At 34.3% G+C, this 19740-nt stretch overlaps 2 protein-coding genes across 2 annotated transcripts; both read right to left on the minus strand.

Moving 5' to 3' along the window:
* Positions 1 to 4811: 4811 nt before the first annotated feature.
* On the minus strand, positions 4812 to 9034 carry LOC143627045 (uncharacterized). The gene is made up of 5 exons (XM_077096948.1): positions 8816 to 9034; positions 6481 to 6613; positions 6240 to 6333; positions 6073 to 6153; positions 4812 to 5098 (listed from the first exon to the last, which is right to left on the minus strand). Exons 1-5 carry the CDS (start codon positions 8853 to 8855, stop codon positions 4964 to 4966), a joined length of 483 nt encoding a protein of 160 aa, XP_076953063.1. The 5' UTR covers positions 8856 to 9034; the 3' UTR covers positions 4812 to 4963.
* A 1123-nt stretch (positions 9035 to 10157) lies between these two features.
* LOC143628578 (protein PARALOG OF AIPP2-like) lies at positions 10158 to 15327 on the minus strand. Its single transcript, XM_077098136.1, has 11 exons — positions 14987 to 15327; positions 14715 to 14896; positions 14523 to 14608; positions 14087 to 14439; positions 13525 to 14007; positions 12608 to 13232; positions 12287 to 12517; positions 12003 to 12127; positions 11729 to 11904; positions 11147 to 11449; positions 10158 to 11067 (listed from the first exon to the last, which is right to left on the minus strand). Exons 1-11 carry the CDS (start codon positions 15237 to 15239, stop codon positions 10486 to 10488), a joined length of 3399 nt encoding a protein of 1132 aa, XP_076954251.1. The 5' UTR covers positions 15240 to 15327; the 3' UTR covers positions 10158 to 10485.
* Positions 15328 to 19740: the final 4413 nt, after the last annotated feature.

Here is a 19740-nt window from a genome sequence, read left to right on the forward strand (position 1 = left end):
CATCTCAACTTTACACTTGTCTGCTGGCATTATCAACTACTTGTGCATTTGTTTTTAACGGGCCGCGACTAACGGATGTTAACTCCGTTAGTCTTTGTATGACGTGGTCATCCCAGTTTGCAAAAACTTGATTTCGTGGAACGCGACGTGGCGACTGACTGTGTATTAGCAGACCAGTCATAATAATAATAATAATAATAATAATAAAACCCTAACTCCCCACCCATTTCTTTCCCACAACCTAACCACTGTCGTCTTCCTTTATACCACCACCCAACCATAACCACTCTTCAACCACCACCATCGCTTCCACATGCGATTAATTGTGAGCCGAGTAGATTTGGAGGAGTGTACCAAGCGTCGGGGCTAAGGTTTTACCGAGTAGATCTGTAGAGGTAGGTTTGATATAAATTAGGGCTTTTGGTAAGGAATTGAATTTGGGATTTTTTTTGATCTTATAATTGATTGATTGACGAGAAGGTGGTGGTGGTGCTAGGGTTTGGTGGCGGCATGTGGTGGTGGTGGTGCTAGGGTTTGGTGGCGGCATGTGGTGGTGGTGAGGAGAGAGAGAGAGAGTTTTGCCCTAATATGGTGGTGGTAGGTTTAGAACGGCTGGGTTTTGTGAACTCCGACAAGATTAGGGCAGAACTCCGGCAAGTTGGGGGTCGGAGAAGATGGCCGGAAGATGGCCAGTTGCAGGTGGTGGGTTCCAGTGGTGGTTGCTATGGATGGGATTGGTGGTGGTCGGGTTATGGCGTTAGCTGCAGGGGTGGTGGACTGGTGGTGTTGTGGTGGGCGTAAACTCTGTAAAGAGTATTAGGTTGAAGATGGTGATGATAACATATACCTTATACACAGTCAGCCGCCACGTAGACATTCCACGTAATCTGATATTTGACAGCTGGGATGGTCACGTCAGAAAAAGACTAACGGAGTTAACATCTGTTAGTCGCGTCCCGTTAAAAACAAATGCACAAGTAGTTGGTACTGTCAGCATGCAAGTGTAAAGTTGGGATAAATATTTACCAATAGGCCATAGTTTGGATTATTTAAAACCAATTTTCCTTGTATTTTTGAAGACTTTAGCTACATATAATTTTGGAAAGTATTATTAACCTTTTTAATCTAGCCAAGTTACTATAACTTTTACCGTAAAATCCAATGTCGTAGAAACCATACGAGGCCCCTGAGTTCAGTCTATTGTTTAAGTTTGTTTGTATCATACAGTATATTATGTTACGCAATATAATCATATAATGTATGAACAACAAATATGAGACATAAAAATTAAACGGTATATTAAGTTTAATGGAAACTTTACATTTGAGAAAACACGTTGAAGTTAACCAGATAAACAGAATAAACATTATTTGAAAACTTTATTTTTGCCTCTAAAATATAACTTCATTTATCATTTGTTGGAGAAAGTGGTTATATTGTATACTTTTAAATTTGATTTATATACCAAAATAAACAAGAACTTTTTTCATCAAATAAAAAGACTAAACATTTGGTTTTATTAAGTTCACATGATGTACTATAGACTCAGAGACACTTTCAATTAAGTTTAATAAATAGCATGTTATACTAGGTGAAAAAGAATGGTCCCCCACACCTTCAAATGTCACTCATTTTTGTTCTCTAAATTTTCTAACAAGTAATACTTAGATTGTGTGATTTATGATTTTTGGTATGACTACTTGTCTTCTTATTAGAACTTTTTAAATAACAAAAACTCTTTTCATGGTATTTATATTGTTTAACCGGTTGTAGTTTAAAGTTAATAATTTAAGATTGTTCATAAGTTTCAAAATTTGGTCTCAACGTGCTATATAAAGATTGGCTTATGTGTCGATTATTATGTTGGTTGACTAGTCGATAGAAAATGTTAATGTTAAGATCAACTTTACTTTAAATGTTTTTTATATGTTTTGTTAATATTTTGTTAAAAAGATAAACGTGCGCTTGACTTAACGTTTAAAAGAGACAGGGTCAACGATTCGGGTGAAAGTGACAAGACTCGTGAAACTATGACTCCGTATGAAAAAAAAACAATTTTGATGAAAGTGGATAAATGACCAAATCTTAGGGACATTTTTAATGAAAGTGAAAATGTGACCAAACACGAAAAAGTGTATTTTAGCAATCAACACGTGTTTATACGCTTCGCTTTTGATATTTTTGGATTTCTAACACCTGAGGTTGTAGAGCTACTTGGTCGTGACCAACCGACCATCATAAATAATAATGTTATCATATCCCACGTTATATAATATTATTTATAATGGTATTACAATTATAATGTGAAAATATAGATGAAAAATAAAAACAAAATAAGAAAAAGAAAAGGTAATCATCTTCCAAAAGAAAATGTTAGTGGGTGAACCAAACCCTTTGATTGGTTTGTAAGTTTTGGGTTAATTGCAACTACATGAAAAAAAATTAAAATAAAAAAAAATATAATAAAAGGTAAAAATAATAATATTAAGTTGTGGGCCCCACAATCACACAACACCACAAAAATGGATTTGTCTGGTTTCACTTGGCTAGACTGCCGCCGCTTTCTTTCAACTATTCACTTATTATTCGCTTCTAAAATGACATTTTATTATTTATCATTCACATATATGCATACATATAAGGAGAATATAATAAAAATTTGCTGTGGTTTAATGATAGAACACTCATTTTACTAGTGAGAGGTAGGGGGTTCAAACCTCATTATCACCAATTTATATGGGAATATGAGATATAACCTTGGCTTGCCAGAATTCGAGTCCTGATCTCACCCGGTTTTACCGGCTCCTCGCTGTCGTGCCATTTGGCGGGCGTGGTGGTCGGGCTTTATCCGGTGAATCCCTCAATAGGTGGACCGCTAGGAACTCCGTCCGTCCGGACTAGTGGCCGGCTCGGGCTACCTTTAGCCAATGGGGGGCCGCGTATGGAGTACCTGACGTTACTTAGTTGGTCGTTCAAAAAAAAATATAAGGAGAATATATCTTTACTGGTGTGGGTCGGTTTTGAAGTGGTAATGATTGAATAAACGTTAATCACCATATATGTTTTTTTGTTAAAAACAGTGATGATGATTTGACTGTAATGTACTCTTAAGAGATATTAACCATTACGTATGGCCTAACAGAAGTAAAATCAGAATCTTTAGTTACGGGATTTTGGAAAATGATTGTTTCCGTTATTTAGTTGTTTGCATTGGTTCGATTATGAACATGCAATCAATTAAAAAGGGGTTTTCGATTTTAATAATCCAACTTTGACTTATTGATCGGTATTAATATCAATTGAATAAATGTTTTCTGACAGTTCCAACTTTTAATATATTTTCCTTAAAATGAAAAATGGCATACTAACAAGTGAAAAGAGGACAAAAGAAATTTTATATAAGCTCCATTTTTTATACTCATCTTGGGCACTTGAAATCTCAGAGAAAGTCTTAGACTTAACAAATCTAACATGTTGGTTGTCGACCTAGAAACAGTTTTTTCTCTCTCTTTTCTCGGTTTTCTCTAGTTATTTGTTGGTTTATCTAAATTATAATATGGTGTTGGTGTAGGCACATGTTTTGACAAAGTTCTTGGAAGATCATCCCGATGGCGATGACATTTTGTTGTCTACTATAGCCTATAGGCACACCACTCGTTTCTTGTGTATACATTTCAAATATTGCAAGTTAAGTGCACAACGTATAACTGACAATTAACAATGATGAGAAAATGATTATAACAGTAGCGAAAGAACAAGGGTAATTAAGGTACACTATGATTGTTAAACTTTTTACTACTTTAAAGTTAGGTACTTGTTACAACACAATAACTATAGTCATTAGTTTGCAATCTTGGTTTAATAAGCGCAAGGTGTGTGCACGCCTTTGTATAACCAAATAAGCTTTATTTACAGACAGAGTGCTTGAAATTCGGAAAAACACTTAATGACATTAAGGGTTTTTTAATGGAGGTCAAATGAAAGAAAAATAGTCGAAAGGTCGGACCATTAACAGAGATTTTTAAATGTGGGATTATTATCGGTTAATAACAAAATGTGACATTTTTTATTTCCAATTTGCTTATTATGATATGGCTTTTATGAGTACAAATAATATCTCATATTGAAAAGATCTTATAAGCCAATCAAATATGTATAAGGTTTCATATATGATACATAGCAACTTTAGAAAATAGAAAATGACATAATTACAAAAAAACATTTGATTACTTATGCAATTTTAAACATGTTTTTAGACTGATATATACTTGAGTGATGTTAACATAATCAGGCTGTTTGCTTGGCACCCCAAGTAACAACGGTCTGCGTCGGCGTCATTTTTCATGTGTTATATATGTTTCCACATCTAACACTCGAGTGACACCGATTCACAAGCAAAAAAATCTTGGATATATCACTGACACGGTACTTGATATATATTTAAAATTAGAAAAGGTTGAAGCTTAACTTTCCACGGCTTCTGTTAAGTTTCCAAAATTTAAGACGTGCTGGATTTTAATAATATCAACTTTCATCTATTGGCCTAGATTAACCCAAACTCAGGAGACGTTTACAGATAGTCCTAACTTTGAACGTATCTTCCTTCAGCATCCACATACGTATTTTCCACGTCATCAAAACAATCAAAACACTAACAGGGTTACTTTTCATTTAGTATGAGATTGCTGAAAGAAAATGTGTTCAAACATGACACCGTCTGTAAACATTTCCTTAGTTGAGATTATTAAAATCCCGCAACACTAATAATAATTCAATTCAAGGGAATATATAAGCATAGATTAGTCTTAGAAAACCAGATATTATGATCAAAAGTGTACAGTACACAACTCATGTTTGTAATGGATGAAACTGAACCATAGTTTTCAAAATATCATCTTTAACCACATTTGTTTTTTTTTCTTCCACCAGATTGAAAAACTGATATTATGCATCACTTGTTCGTTCACATGGTGGCTTCTTCAGGGTCGGTCTCAACTGGTATGCGCGGCATGTTATTCCTGCCTCTCAAACGCGAAGACACGTTGTCAATCGCAGAGTTAAGCTGGCTTATTTTCCAATTCAAAGTCTGCCTGGTTTTCTGCTTTTTTTTCGCATTACAAAATGAAAATAATATTATTACAATAATAAATATAATGATTTAGAAAGTGATATGCATAAAAAATAAATCTTGGGCAACTTTCAAATCATTTAACATGTCGCCCTTTAAGTAAAATACTTGTGATTTGGCCCATTTGAGATAGGGTTGTCCAAACCGCTCGTCGCTCGAACTCGCTCGCCGTTCGTTCGGAATTTGCTCGGAAAATGCTCGCTCGTTTTTTCGCTCGATTGTAAACGAGTCGCTCGGTTCGGTTTGTAAACGAGCCAAGCAACGAGCAAAGGTCCGCTCGGTTCGGTTCCGCTCGAATATTTTTAATTCATTTTATATATATTTATATACTCATAAATATATAATATTTTGTTTTAATAATTATCTTGAATATTGAAAAACTAAATATTATATATAACATCTTTAATTATTGAATATTTTCTTGTACTTAAAATATAAAATTAATTATATTTAGTTTTTAATATTACAATATTAAAGATAATTATAAAAATAAATTATATATTTGTGCAGATATATTTATATAAATAATTATCTTTTAATTATTAATTGTTTTACAACATTATATCAAACTTCAAACTTCAATTTATCAAAAATTACAAGCTACTACTGGTTTTTCTAAAAACTACTAATTTATTTTCATGCACATCATATTCAACTTCAAACTTGTTTCTTATAGAAGAATTTAAAGGGGAAAAAATTAATGCCCCGAACTCGCTCGATACAGCTCGAAAAATGCTCGGAAAATACTCGGTTCGATTTTGAGCCGCTTGGCTCGGTTCGATTTAAAACGAGCCAAGCAACGAGCAAGCCCTCGCTCGGTTCGGCTCAGCTTGTGAACAGCCCTAATTTGAGATAAAACAACCCAAATCGACTCATTCATGAGCAAACGGGCCGAGCATAAAGGTGAGAGACCAAACACAAAATTACAAAAAAAAAAAACACACCTCTAAGCCTTCATCATAGTATATTGGCCGTTTCGCCCTCCTAAATCCATATTCATCTTCATTCAAGAGAGATCTTCTTATCTAGTTAACACAAACATTGTAAATTTTGTGTCACAAATTAATAGTTGGATTTGATAGATATTAATGCAAAAGCTGTTTGTTTTCACCTGTGGAGCGAAGATGTATGCAAGAGTCCCACATAACGCACCCCCCAACAGAAAACCAGCAACAAAGTCACCACCACTTCCACCGCTACGATCACTGTATACAAAAAATATAAAGAAAAAAATAATAGAAATAAGATATGAAAAGTATCGCGTCAATGAAATAAGATCCAAGAGAATGTCATGACTGGATAATACAAAACATGAAATTTAATGATGTTTAAGAATTGCAAAGGCGTCTTACTTGTACTGCGCACACGTCGCCAACTTTTTCAGATTTCTTTGTTGGTTTGACTTCTTTTGATGAGTCAGAGTGGTTTTACCATACAAGAACGAATTACCAGACAAATTCTCATGTCCCTTGCGACCAGATCGAACTGTATAAGATAAAAACCGTCACACAAACGTATGCACAATGCTCAAATCTCGCATTAAAATCAGTGGCGAAGCTTGGACTGAGGCACCGGGGAGCCGAGCTCAAAATGTATACAAAATTTCACAAACGAGGGGGGGCCGGGCTCAAATTTTCGGCCAAAAAAGGCTAAACTTACACTACGTATAAAAATTTTCGGCCGAAAACGGGTAAATTTACACTACCGCGCAAAAAAACAGTGGGGGGGGGGGGACCCCGGGCCTCAATGAAGCTTTGCCCTTGATTAAAATAAAGCCATAAGTTTTAGAAGCAAAAAATAAATAATAAGACGTGAACATCCACCATGTATCACATTTCCACATCATTATAATCTATAACTTAAATCAACATATAGTTTCGACATGAAGCTTATTTGGTTGTAATCGAAGCTTATAGTTTCCTAGTAAACCATTTACAATAACGTTATCCTTTCGGTTATTTTTGCATATCAGTCTCCAAACCCTATATTTGACCGATATTGACCCTAAATCTTTATTTAACCAATCACATAAAGAATGTAACTTTCTCCCAAAATTTGATACCTTAGAAAGAAATAACCAAAAGCTGCTAGAAACCAACAAAATGCAATAAAATCACAACTTCCAAGGGGCAAATTCGTCATAAAAACAATGGGATTAAACTGATACTTCAAATAATAATTATAATAATAATAATAATAATAATAATAATGATAATAATAAAAACCCATAATCAATTAACCATACACATCAACAACAATTACCAATAAAAAATTAAAACTTGATTAAACAAGAATTCAAAAACCAATAAACAATTAGGAGAAAGAAACCAAAGGGTACCCAAAAAACACCTTCAACCACATATATCAACAGCAATTACCAAAAAAATCAAAACTTTATCCAACAAGAATTCAAGATTTAACAAACCCTAATAAATTAAAGAAAAATCACATCAATCTACCAGAGATTGAAATCACATAAAGGATGCAACTTTCTCTACAAATTTGATAAACCCTAGAAAGAAAGAACCAAGAACTGATAGAAACTCAACAAAATGCAAAAAAATCACAACTTTCAAGGGGCAAATTAGTCATAAAATCAATGGGATTAAACTTATACTCCAATTAACCAAAAACCCATAATCAATAAACCATACACATCATTAACAATTACCAATAAAAATCAAAACTTGATTCAACAAGAATTCAAGATTTCACAAACCCATAAACAATTAGGGGCAAGAATCCAAAGGGTACCCAAAATAACACCTTCAACCACATATATCAACAATAATTACCAAGAAAAATCAAAACTTTATCCAACAAGAATTCAAGATTTCAAAAACCCATAAACAATTAAGAGCAAGAAACCAAAGGGTACCCAAAAAACACCTTTCAACCACATATATCTACAACAATTACCATAAAAGATCAAAACTTTAGGGAAAAGTTAAAGTACAAATAAAATAAACGTGCTAACTGTGCAAATCATGTAGTGTAATTATAAATACAAATAGTGTAATTATATAGTTACATCCTAGAGTAATTACACTACACAATAATTACACTATGTTGTATATATAATCACATTACTTAATTCGCAAAGTTGGCATGTTAATTTCATTTGTATTTGATCCAACCCCCAAAACTTTATCCAACAAGAATTTAAGATTTAAAGAACCCTAAAAATTAAACAAAATTTATCTACAAATTTGATATACCCTTGATAGAAAGAACCAAGAACTGAACAAAATGAAAAAAAAATCACAACTTTCAAGGGGCAAATTAGTCAAATTAGTCATAAAACCAATGGGATTAAACTGATACTTCAATTAACCAAAAACCCATAAACAATTAACCACATATATCAACAACAATTACCAATAAAAATCAAAACTTTATCCAACAAGAATTCAAGATTCAACAAACCCTAAAATTTAAACATAATTTATCTCCAAATTTCATAACCCCTTAAAAGAAATAACCAAGAACTGAACAAAATGCAAAAAAATCACAACTTTCAAGGGGCAAATTCGTCATAAAACCAATGGGATTAAACTGATACTTCAATTAACCAAAAACCCATAAACAATTAACCAATAAAAATCAAAACTTTATCCAACAAAAATTCAAGATTCACCAAACCCTAATAAAAATTCAACAAATTAAGCAGAAATTACATAAATTTACCAGAGATTGAAGCAGGTGAGACGATGGTGGATGCAGCCATGGATTAAAGATCAAAGATTTATGAGGAAAAAAAAGGATCAAGAAATGAAATGAATGGGGTCAAGAAGCAGACAACCAAGCAGCAGTGGATAATATTATTATTATATCAAAAATAGTTGCTAGTGAAGGGTAAAATTGGAATTTTAAATAACATGTACTTCCGTTGGTCTTTCCGCCACCATTTGTTTGCCGAAGATAACTACTTTGGTTTCATCGGAATTACCCTTTTGACTATATTAATATGCGGGTGGGTCCCACCCGTTTTGATTCTATTTTGTTTTAAACAGGATTACGCTGGTTTTACATTTTAGCTTGGTGTTTCTGGGGAAATCATACTGTCGGCTGCCACTTGATAGTCATTGTGCCACCATAAGAGCAAAACTCTTTGACGTAACACAGGATGTGACGAAACCCGAGTAGGCTCGAGATTCGAACTGACAATTTCACAAAGCCTAGCTCAAATCCTTCATTATCATAATCCACAAAAAGTAGCACAAGCGGATATCAAACTTGGTTCTCCACTGGAGAACACATAATGTATCCTATAATTTTAGATTATATTATTATTTTGTATATAAATTTTAATGTTTTGACTGTGGGTTGTGAGCGAGTTCAAAAGTACATAACGGTCTGTGACATCATTCTCACGTATACAATAAACTTTAACTAACCCAGATTTAATTACCACTTTGTAGTTTAGTAAATACATACATTTAATTAAAAGAGAAAGATAAACGTACATGTATGTATGTGTTTACATGTGATTGGTGAATAGAAGTAAAAGTCACTCACCCAAAGTAGGGGAGGACGCTGAGGGGTGGTACCCGCAAATGATATTAGTGTTGTGATTTGGCGGATGAAATCTCGTCACAATCAGGGATGTCTTATAGTTTATATCATTACCATTATGTTAATAATTTTTTAACATTTTCTTTAGGTTTATAACTATTAGGTGGCTACATGAAAATTAGTCGTTAATTATCAGCAGATTTGCAGAGAGTGACTAAACGATTAATTAAAAGCAAATTTGATAATGTTTATATTTTTAGGATCATATTTTTAAAACAACATTTCTAATGAATATATGAAAGATAAGACTGATGTCTGCCTATCTTATCAAAAGCAAGATAGTTAGGCAAGTCCTTGCTAGGTTGCTAGTGAGTTGAAAACGCCACAAGGTGCCTCGCAAATGACTCGGCAATGGTTATCTCTTCATCGTTCAAAAAAAAATATAATATGTTTCAGAATAAATGGAAAAACGTAGTCTTAAGAACAAATATGCTTGATTATAACGCTCATAATATTACCAAACTCTACGTAAATATACATTACGTAGCGCACATGATTATGTTTAAAACTGGTTATGTAACAAACGTGTTAGATGGTTAGAAAAACTCGAAAAACCATTGGAACCAAGCACATACAAAACACCCCTCTCCCCAACAAATTAAAAAATTCCCTTTTTAACTTAAAAAGTTATAAAAATTTAACCAAAAACACTCATTTCATGAGTAACAAACAAACCACAAAAACATCTATAAAGTACTTTCCAAAAGGGCTGCCAAGAAACCATTATTCACAAACCCCTGTGTATCATATACGTAACTATATTGTTCGTCATCGTTTGCTAATTATCTACCATATCTAGAAGTACCCGATTGCCACTTACCATTCGCCCTCTTATCCTCATCGGCAGCCTTATCTAGCGGTGGAAACGCAAGCGAGAGTGATAAGGAAGATGCCACGTCATCATTGTCCTTTTTCTCTACTATCATATCATCATCGTTCTCTTCTTCGACTAAACATGTGATATCTTCGTTTAAATCCAATTCAAACACGGGTTTCTTTGGGGTCTTTTTTTCTACGGGAAAGAAGTATCTTTCACCGTTACTCTTATTTTCTGAGTCAGCCTTTTCGATATCTAAATTACTATTCTGCCCATATAAATCACTCTTTTGCTTCTTGTTAGAGTTTTCCTCTTCTTTCACCGTTCGATCACTCACATCAGGCCATGTGTTTGTTTGACTTGGCCCATTTAAGTCAACATCGTCTGAAAGGTCAATAAATGGACGTTTTTTGGGCTCGTTTTGAACATGGATGTCTGAGATCACCTCTTTGCTACTAGCTAGAACTACACTAACACTATCGACTGCTTTATGTGAAGCGTTTGGAAATTTTGAGTTGATGTTTGACTCCGGGTCAACATGTTTATCCTGCATGGAAAAAAAAAACACGATTATTGTATTTGAACTAGATAATGTATATCGACAATTTTAACAAAAGAATAAATACCTTTTCAACTGATCCGATTGAACTTGCATTCTCAGCCAATGGTATTTTATCAGTTGAGATTATGGAAACGGGCTGAGGAGCGCAACTTTCTCCTGGATTATTAGGAACTTGACTTGTACCGTTTAAGTCAACATCATCGGAAAGGTCAATATATGGACGCTTTTTGGGCTCGTTTTGCACATGGGTTTCTGAGATCATCTCTTTTCTGCTGGCTGGAACTACACTAACACTATCAACTGCTTTTTCATGTGAAGAATCTTGCGATTTTGAGTTGACCTTTGACTCCGAGTCAACATGTTTATCCTGTAAGGAAAAACGAAACCCCATTAAAATGAATTTGTCTGAAAATACAAAGTCGTCACTAATAAAAACATGCAGACGTAAGATCAGTGTCAAAACATGATGGCAAAATGGACAGGTCAAGCGAGTTGGGTAAGAGTCAAAACGTGTCATTTTGGTTCGGTTCGGGTCATATGGCTCAAGTTGACCCGTCAGAGGGCAAAGCATAACCTGATGCTGGGTTTATCGTATTTGAACAAAATAATGTTATCTACATTTATAACAAAAAAAAGAGATAAATACCTTTTCAATAGATTCGGTCAAACTTGCATTCTCAACGATTGGTACTTTATCAGTTAGGATTGAAGAAATGGGGGGTTGAGGAACAAAACTTTTTTCAGGATTATTAGGAATTCGATTCGACGGCTTCTTTTTCTTTCCTCTGAACACACCCCAAAGGTAGAACAACATATTCCAACCTAAAAATAAAGGATATAAAATATGTAAGTCGCATGCATGTGTTTATTACAGATACGCACATGTACAAGTATTTATTAAAAAAGGCGTTTGTTCTTACGATTGGATTTTTCTGGAAGCTGATTGGATGGGAATATTAAAAGTTCAACCCCATTGATACTTCCAGTAAGAGCTAAATCACCCTTTATCATATCATCCAATAAAACTAGGTAGCTTTTCTCATAGCTGTCATAAGAACAAAGAATTACTAAGAAATCAAATTTACAAGTAGATCTTATTTTGAACATGTTGACCTGTTTCAAATTAAGCTGTTTTTTAATATTTTAACCGTTGAGATAAAACATGACCTAGATAACTAAACATAGGGATAGAATTTGTGGTTACCTCTCAAGGTCTTTAGCAAAGAAATATATTGCAATATTTTCCTCTTTTACACCACTGTTTTCAAACTGTGTGGGCCAGGCACTAACACGTGATACCCCATTCAAAAGAATTTTGTGAGGAAAATTGTTCACAGCTTCAACAACTCTTGGTGATGCACACATTGACAAATGTGCCTGTAAACCATCCCAAAATTCAGCTGCTCTGCCACTTCTATTAATCTCAAAACCACCCCTACAAATAAAATAACTGTTTTAAAAACTCTAAGTCCAAACAATATGAAAACAGAAGTATGGAAGTGAAAAAGAAAGTAAGAAACCATACTGCCAGATGCATTCATGGTCAGGAATAGCTGAATTCTTTAAAAGAGATGACAATGCCACGTCATCATGGTTGGATAGTCCAGTTGCCAAAGGCTTATGACTGTTACCATTTGACTGCTTTGAATGATCAACACTATAGGTTCGTGAAATTTGCCCATGCCAATCAGTTGACGACATCTCGGCTGAAGTCAAATTCACAGCACTTCTTGAATGTGGCACACGGTCAACAGTGGCTGTTTCATTGTTCACGGTCGGGACAGATGACTCATCTGGTTGATCTGCAACTTTGCTCTTTCTGTAAATCCCAGGCTTTTTAAGCAATGCTGCTTCGATTGCATCTTTTAACTTATTTTCTCCATTTTTCACGTCTTTAGAGATTTTAACAGACGTTGCGTTATTACCAGAAGACCCTTGTAAAACTTGACCTGTTTGTTTATTGTTCTGGCAAGAAACACCAGAAGTGCCCATTGTATTTTCCTTGACTCCATCAGCAAGATTGGTTGATTCTTTAGATGTCACTTTTGACGAGTTCTCAGTAGCCTTATGTTCAACAGAATTGATATTTCCACTAGATGACGCATTTCCAGCCTTGGTGGGAGATGATGGCAACTGCTTGTCAACTTGACCTAATACAGAAAATTTTAAAATACATGAAATTGTTGCCAAAGAAATATTGAGCGAAAAGTTTCAGCCTTCCTCTGAACACAAAAATTGATTTATAAAACTTCTATAATGTAATTTCATTAACCGTACATTATATTTTCTTTAAAATCCGGTGGCCCCACTTTTTAACGAGTTCCAATACTAAAATGTGAGTCTGACAAGTTACATGACCGTCCCTACCTTAGATGAGCCCGTTGGGCCCATTTGTGCATATCTATTTCATAACTTGTACCCAATATGGAGTGAAGAAAATACCTTGAGAAACAGAAGCCTCTGCACCTAAACTAACTGTACGGTCTTTTGGCTTTAATCCTGAAGTGATTTTACCATCGCCTTTTGACATTTTTGCTTCAGAGTTGGGGCCCACAGAACCTGAATTACTTTCACCACGAGATGACGATAATCTATCGCCTTTTGGAGTCAAAGCAGAATTCGAAGTATTTAACTTTACTGAATTAGTCCTTTCAAAAGTCCTTTCTTTCTTATTAATTAAATTCCTATGATCCTGAACATGAGCTGAATTTGGGGACAACATTTTAACTTTAGAACCACTTGGACCAAAACGCCCCAAGTTTGTAGATCTAAACGACATAGATTTAGACATTTCTTTGCCTGTTATTGAATCATGAGAAGGACGTTCTTTCGTTGACTTCTGCCTTTGAAGAGCAACTTCATCAACAAGTTTAGTTTTAGACTTTGCATTTGAGAAACTGAAAGAACTGGATTTGGAAAAAGCACCTGTAAATTCATCAAAGAAAATCAAATACAACTTTTACCGACATAACATGACCTTTAAATCGGTTACAATGTTACATACCTCGTAAAGATTGTAAATGTGGGCGTTTAACAGGAGAGCGTGACCCTTCTGCGGACTCGTTATCAAAACGGGAATCGGAAGAAAACTGATGGCTGGATTTGACTTTCCCACGATCAACATCTTTGGCTGGCCCAGTGATCTCAAGAGCATGTTTTTTAAAAGATAAAGATGACTCCAATTCTTCTGCAAGTCTTTTTCCAGATACTTTCACAGCTGGTGAATCTGAAGATTGATCTTTTTCAACATCTTTCCTGTTCTTTTGTTGATTTTTAATTTTAGTTTCCTCCAATTCGCATTCTTCACATAACCAATCACCTTCTGGAACTTTATCTAGCATTACTTTCATGCAATAGCTGGCAACATATTTAAAAGAATAAACAATTTAATACCTTTATTAGTCCAAAAAAAATCCACTAAAACCGATAAAATGACTTACGTGTGTTCGGCACCATCGAGACACTTAGAGCATACAGCAAGTAAGTCCTCACGCCCTGCATCTCCACATATATCACACACTTTAACCTGTCATCAACAAATAATTTAGCAAAAAAGGTGAATTTTTCTAATTACATAGCATGCATTTAAACAACAGAAAAAAAAAACAAAAAGTAGGGTTGATGGTACTTACATCATGCTCCACAACATCTGATTCATCACTGCCATCTGTATGATGGCTTTGTGATGTTTCTTCTTTAAGAGGTTTCAAATGTTCTTCATGCATATTATCACCATCATCGTTGGGTTCCACTTTATCCTTTTGTTTGTCTACATTAACCTTATTATCACCATCAGATATAAGTGAAGATTTTTCTGCATGAAGATGATTACATGATCCTATCAAAAACTTTATAGTTGAGTTATAATCAAGAAAATTAACAAAAGGTGTAACAAAGAATGTACCTTCAATTTTTCTTAGTCGATTAACATTATCAGCATCATCAGGCATGTTTGCTCCATCATTGACCTTGTTTATATGACTAGCCTTCTTTTTAACTTTACTTTCAGCCTTTTCAGATTTAGCATTGTAGCTTGAACTTGTACTCTCAGAGTTGCTTGTTTCACTAGTTGCTTGCTGTTTGTATTCACGTGTTTTACTCTTAACAAAAGTTTTAACACCATTAGGTTTATCAGAACTTGCATTAGCTTTTTTCATTGGACCTAACTTAACATGCAGACAGGATAAATATAGATTAACGCACAAGTCACAAATAGCAGCCTCTTATCTCCTTCATCAACTTGAGAAACACCTAAACATGCATTAAGAACACCAACAAACATAAATATATTATACTATTATCACAAACTAAAAATAACAGCATATGAACCATATACAAAGTAGATGTATGATTGCTATTAACAAAAAGGTCAAGTAAAGTAGCATGCATGTCATTTTAACTAACTAACTACATATGAAACAGCATATGAACCATATACAAAGTGGTTGTATGATTGCTGTTAACAAAAAGGTCAAGTAAAGTAACATGTATGTCATTTAACTAGCTACATATGAGAGCATTGTAAATAATGGCTTCTAGTTTGAATGGTTTATCAGTTGGAGATCCTTTCTGAAGACACCTTGGATTATCCTGAAAGGTCTGACAGCATGTTGTCTAAGCTAACAAACAAGCCTTTACTAAAAGTAGCATGAATCAAAAGAATGTAAGATCAACTTAAGACAACAAGCGGTAAACTTTACATGTATGCAATATGCCTCATGGATAAACTGGATTATCCTGCAACCTGAACATGTTTTTTCAAAGGTAGCAACTTTATATTTTACCAGTCTTGTAATTCTTTTAATCACGCCTTAGATTAAAAAATGATAACCCTAATTTGAGTCTTTGAGGCATATTGCACAAGTGTAAAGGTGACTGCTCATTGTCATCAGTTGACCTTCCAGTCTTTTAACTCATGCTATTTTTAGTAATGGCGTGTGAATATTGTGATTCATTAGACTACTTATATAATTATTAGCATAGCATTATTCTCTATACATAGAGTGTGCCCCTATGTAACAGACATGTTTTAACCAACCTGTTTTTTGTCCCCCCAAACAAAGAACCTGGGACCCGCCACTGAAATCAAAGCATGCACAATGCTTCTACTTTCAAAAACCACATAACCAACGCGTATCTACTAACCACATATGTAATATCGCTCACAGAACAGTATTCCATTATCCAAAAATACCAACACCAAATTTAGCTAGCTGTATAACATTCATACACATAACTTCTAACACAAGACAAACTGCATGAATCCAAAATAAACCCTAATAAACTGGTACTCGCAAGTATAACTCAAAACATGGACAGCCAGTCAGTCAGTCATCTAGGAAACTAAAGTTAAGCCAATCAAAAACACGACCCAAACAACTGAGCACTATTCCATTATCCAAAAATAACATCACTAAATTTAGGTAGCTAGGTATATAGCATTCATACACGTAACTTTTAATACAAAAAAAGCTACAAGAATTCGTGCAAAATAAACCCTAATAAACCAGTACTCACAAGTAATAATTCAAAACATGGACGGTCACATATTATACTAAAGTTAAACACGACCCCAGCACGGTTACAATCCTCCGAAATCCTCACATATTACACTAAAAGCTTCTTACAACCTTAACTACACAACAAAACCAGCAAATGCATAGTCCAACACAATCCAAAAACCTAGAACTGATTCAATCATGGACCCACCACTAACCATGTACAATGCTTCTACTTTCAAGGCCTCATGCTAAATAAGCCACGCATAACAACACAAAACACATCACAATTTAACAACTTGAAGGACATACATCTACCAACCACATGTAATATCGCTCACTAGACACCATTACATTATCCAAAAATAACAAGACTAAATTCAGCCAACTAGCTATATAGCATTCCTACAGATATAACTTCTAATACACACACACCCCTCTGACAATTCATCTGAAAAACTAAATTCAATCGCGGATGCAACACGCTGGCATCTTCACATATTATAGAGCACAAACCAGTAAACGCATATTCCAACACAATTCAAAAACCTAAAACTAATGCATCTGTTTCATTACTCAGTCTACACCACACTACATTGATAACTTGACAGATTATAACCACCGTTAATTAACCGATCCTTCTTCGGTTTCAGCATCCGCAAACAGACAATCGATCAGAATGTGAATCATCAGCGAAATTAGGGTTCAAATAGTCAAAAAACTAAAACTAATGCATCTGTTTCATCACTCAGTCTACACCACACTATCACAAACAAAATGCACAAATCAAACAACAAAATAATAATAATAATAATAAAAATAATAATAACAATAATCAATAATAAGTTAATAACCCTAGATATATGCATCTGTTTCATCTGTCAGTCTACACCACACCGCCATAAACAAAATGCACAAATCAAACAACAACAAGATAATAATAATAATAATAATAATAATAATAATAATAATAATAATAATAATAATAATCAATAATAATAATAACCCTAGGTATATACAATTAACCTAAAACTAATTCATCTGTTTCATCACCCAGTCTACACCACACCATCACAAACAAAATGCACAAATCAAACAACAAAATAATAATAATAATAATAATAATAATAATCAATAATATGTTAATAACCCTAGATATATGCATCTGTTTCATCTGTCAGTCTACACCACACCGGCATAAACAAAATGCACAAATCAAACAACAACAACAACAACAACAACAACAACATAATAATAATAATAATAATAATAATAATATCCCTAGGTATATACAATTAACCTAAAACTAATTCATCTGTTTCATCTGTCAGTCTACACCACACTATCACAAACAAAATGCACAAATCAAACACTAGATTAATAATCAATAATAAGTTAATAACCCTAAGTATACGCAATTAACCTAAAACCACAACAAAACATACATCTCGCAGTCGACCGATTAAACCGTCATTAATCAAGCGATCGTTCTTCGATTTCACCGTCGGAAAACAGACGATCGATCGGAACACGAATCATCGGCGAAATTAGGGTTCAAATAGTCAAAATAGAGGTGCAGTAAAACGGAAAATGATGACGTATAATATAAGGATTGTGATTCTTACAGATTTGTGAAAGAGATGAAGAATCTAGGGCACGAATTCAATCACCAGTGATGAATGAATATACATATTCATTTGGGAGTGTTTGGTTTCGTTTAAAGGTTTTTTTTTAAGATAAATAATAATAATAATATTATTATTAATCTGGTTCCCAAACAGTAGAGGATTTAATTTCTTCTTGTATTTATGGGGTTTAATGTGTGAATTCAATTCTATGGTTATGTTTTAAATGCATGTAATAATAATAATAATAATAACATATTTGAAGGATTCGTTGTGAGTAAGTGGTGTTCACTAGTTTGATCATTGAACTGAACGAGTTTTATCTCATTGTATTGCCATGTCTTCTGACGAGTGTTTACGGGAGTGTACCCGGATGTTGTGAATTTAGTCAGCATCATATTTGAAGGATTCGTTGATCGTTCAAAAAAAATATTTGATTCCAAAATCTTTTGTAAACCATGGTGGGATTCTTCGGTTGGTCTCCTGATTGGGGCTAATAGGGAAGGTTGATATGCGAGCTTCTTTTTTAGAACGTGTTGGCCTTTGAGCTTAGCACCCAATGGTTAAATTTATATGATCGGGTGGGCCAATAGACTGTCAGTGATTTAAACTGTTGTTTAAAAGAATGTAAAGTTATTATAAGATTGTATAAACTTGTATTTTTTGTGTTCAGTGTGAATTAAAGTATATCGTTAAAACTTCAAATGCTTGTAATGATAGTAATATATATATTTTTTATTTTTGCAATTGTTTAAACTCAATAAAGATAAAAATAAAATGCATATCTTTTGTATTATAGTAGCATCCAAAGGGTTTAGTTTATAAATAAAAGTATTGGGTTTAAGTCTCGCTTATGAGTTATGACAAAAAAAAAATACAAGGTATTAGGTTGGGTTATGGGGTTTTATTATCTACAGTGAGTTTCCTTTTGAGAATGAAATGGAGATGATTGAGTGGGTTATTGACCCATTAGTGATTCAAATGGTGGTCTAAAAAAATGTATATCTTCTGTTTTCCTTCTTAAAGTGGTCCTTTTTACTCGAGTAATAGATGAACGGGTAAGCAAGTAAACCGTCGTTGATTCAAATTAAATGTTAAGTTGTTACAATAAGATTGTATAAAGTAAAATTGTAATAGACTAGGGGGTGTTTGGTAGAGAGAAAAGAGGGTGGAGAATTGGATTTCCATTGTTTGGGAGAATTAGGTAGAGAATTGGGGGGGAGAATTGGATTTCTCTGGGAATTGGGTGTAGGCAAAAAATTGAGAAATTCAATTCTCTCCATTTTGAAGAGAAATGGAATTCTCTGTGAGCCACCATCGCTTCTCTGCTCTACTCATCTGTCTTCTCGGTGTAGGCAAAAAGTGTGTATGGTATTATTTCCATTGCTCCGACCGGCGATGATGTCCGGCACGGCGGAACCCTACTCCGTCGCGTTGCAACTAGCAACTCCGGCGATGATGTAGGCAAAAACATCCGTTCGTGTCCTACTCCGACTGGCGGAACCCTACTCCGTCGCGTCCTACTCCGACCGGCG

The sequence above is a fragment of the Bidens hawaiensis genome, unplaced genomic scaffold (genome assembly GCF_021521415.1).
Source record: "Bidens hawaiensis isolate Kalapana, Puna unplaced genomic scaffold, B.hawaiensis_p1.1 tig00000458_1, whole genome shotgun sequence".
NCBI classification, from domain to species: Eukaryota; Viridiplantae; Streptophyta; class Magnoliopsida; order Asterales; family Asteraceae; genus Bidens; species Bidens hawaiensis.

Coding starts and splice junctions, on each gene's coding strand:
- LOC143627045 (XM_077096948.1), bottom strand. CDS start 8,855: ATGGCTGCATCCACCATCGTCTCACCTGCTTCAATCTCTG. Junction 6,614..8,815: donor CTCACCTGCTTCAATCTCTG/GTAAATTTATGT, acceptor TATCTTATACAG/TTCGATCTGGTCGCAAGGGA. Junction 6,334..6,480: donor GCGACGTGTGCGCAGTACAA/GTAAGACGCCTT, acceptor TTTTGTATACAG/TGATCGTAGCGGTGGAAGTG.
- LOC143628578 (XM_077098136.1), bottom strand. CDS start 15,239: ATGAAAAAAGCTAATGCAAGTTCTGATAAACCTAATGGTGTTAAAACT. Junction 14,609..14,714: donor CAGATGTTGTGGAGCATGAT/GTAAGTACCATC, acceptor TGTTGATGACAG/GTTAAAGTGTGTGATATATG. Junction 11,068..11,146: donor CAATCGGATCAGTTGAAAAG/GTATTTATTCTT, acceptor TTTTCCATGCAG/GATAAACATGTTGACCCGGA.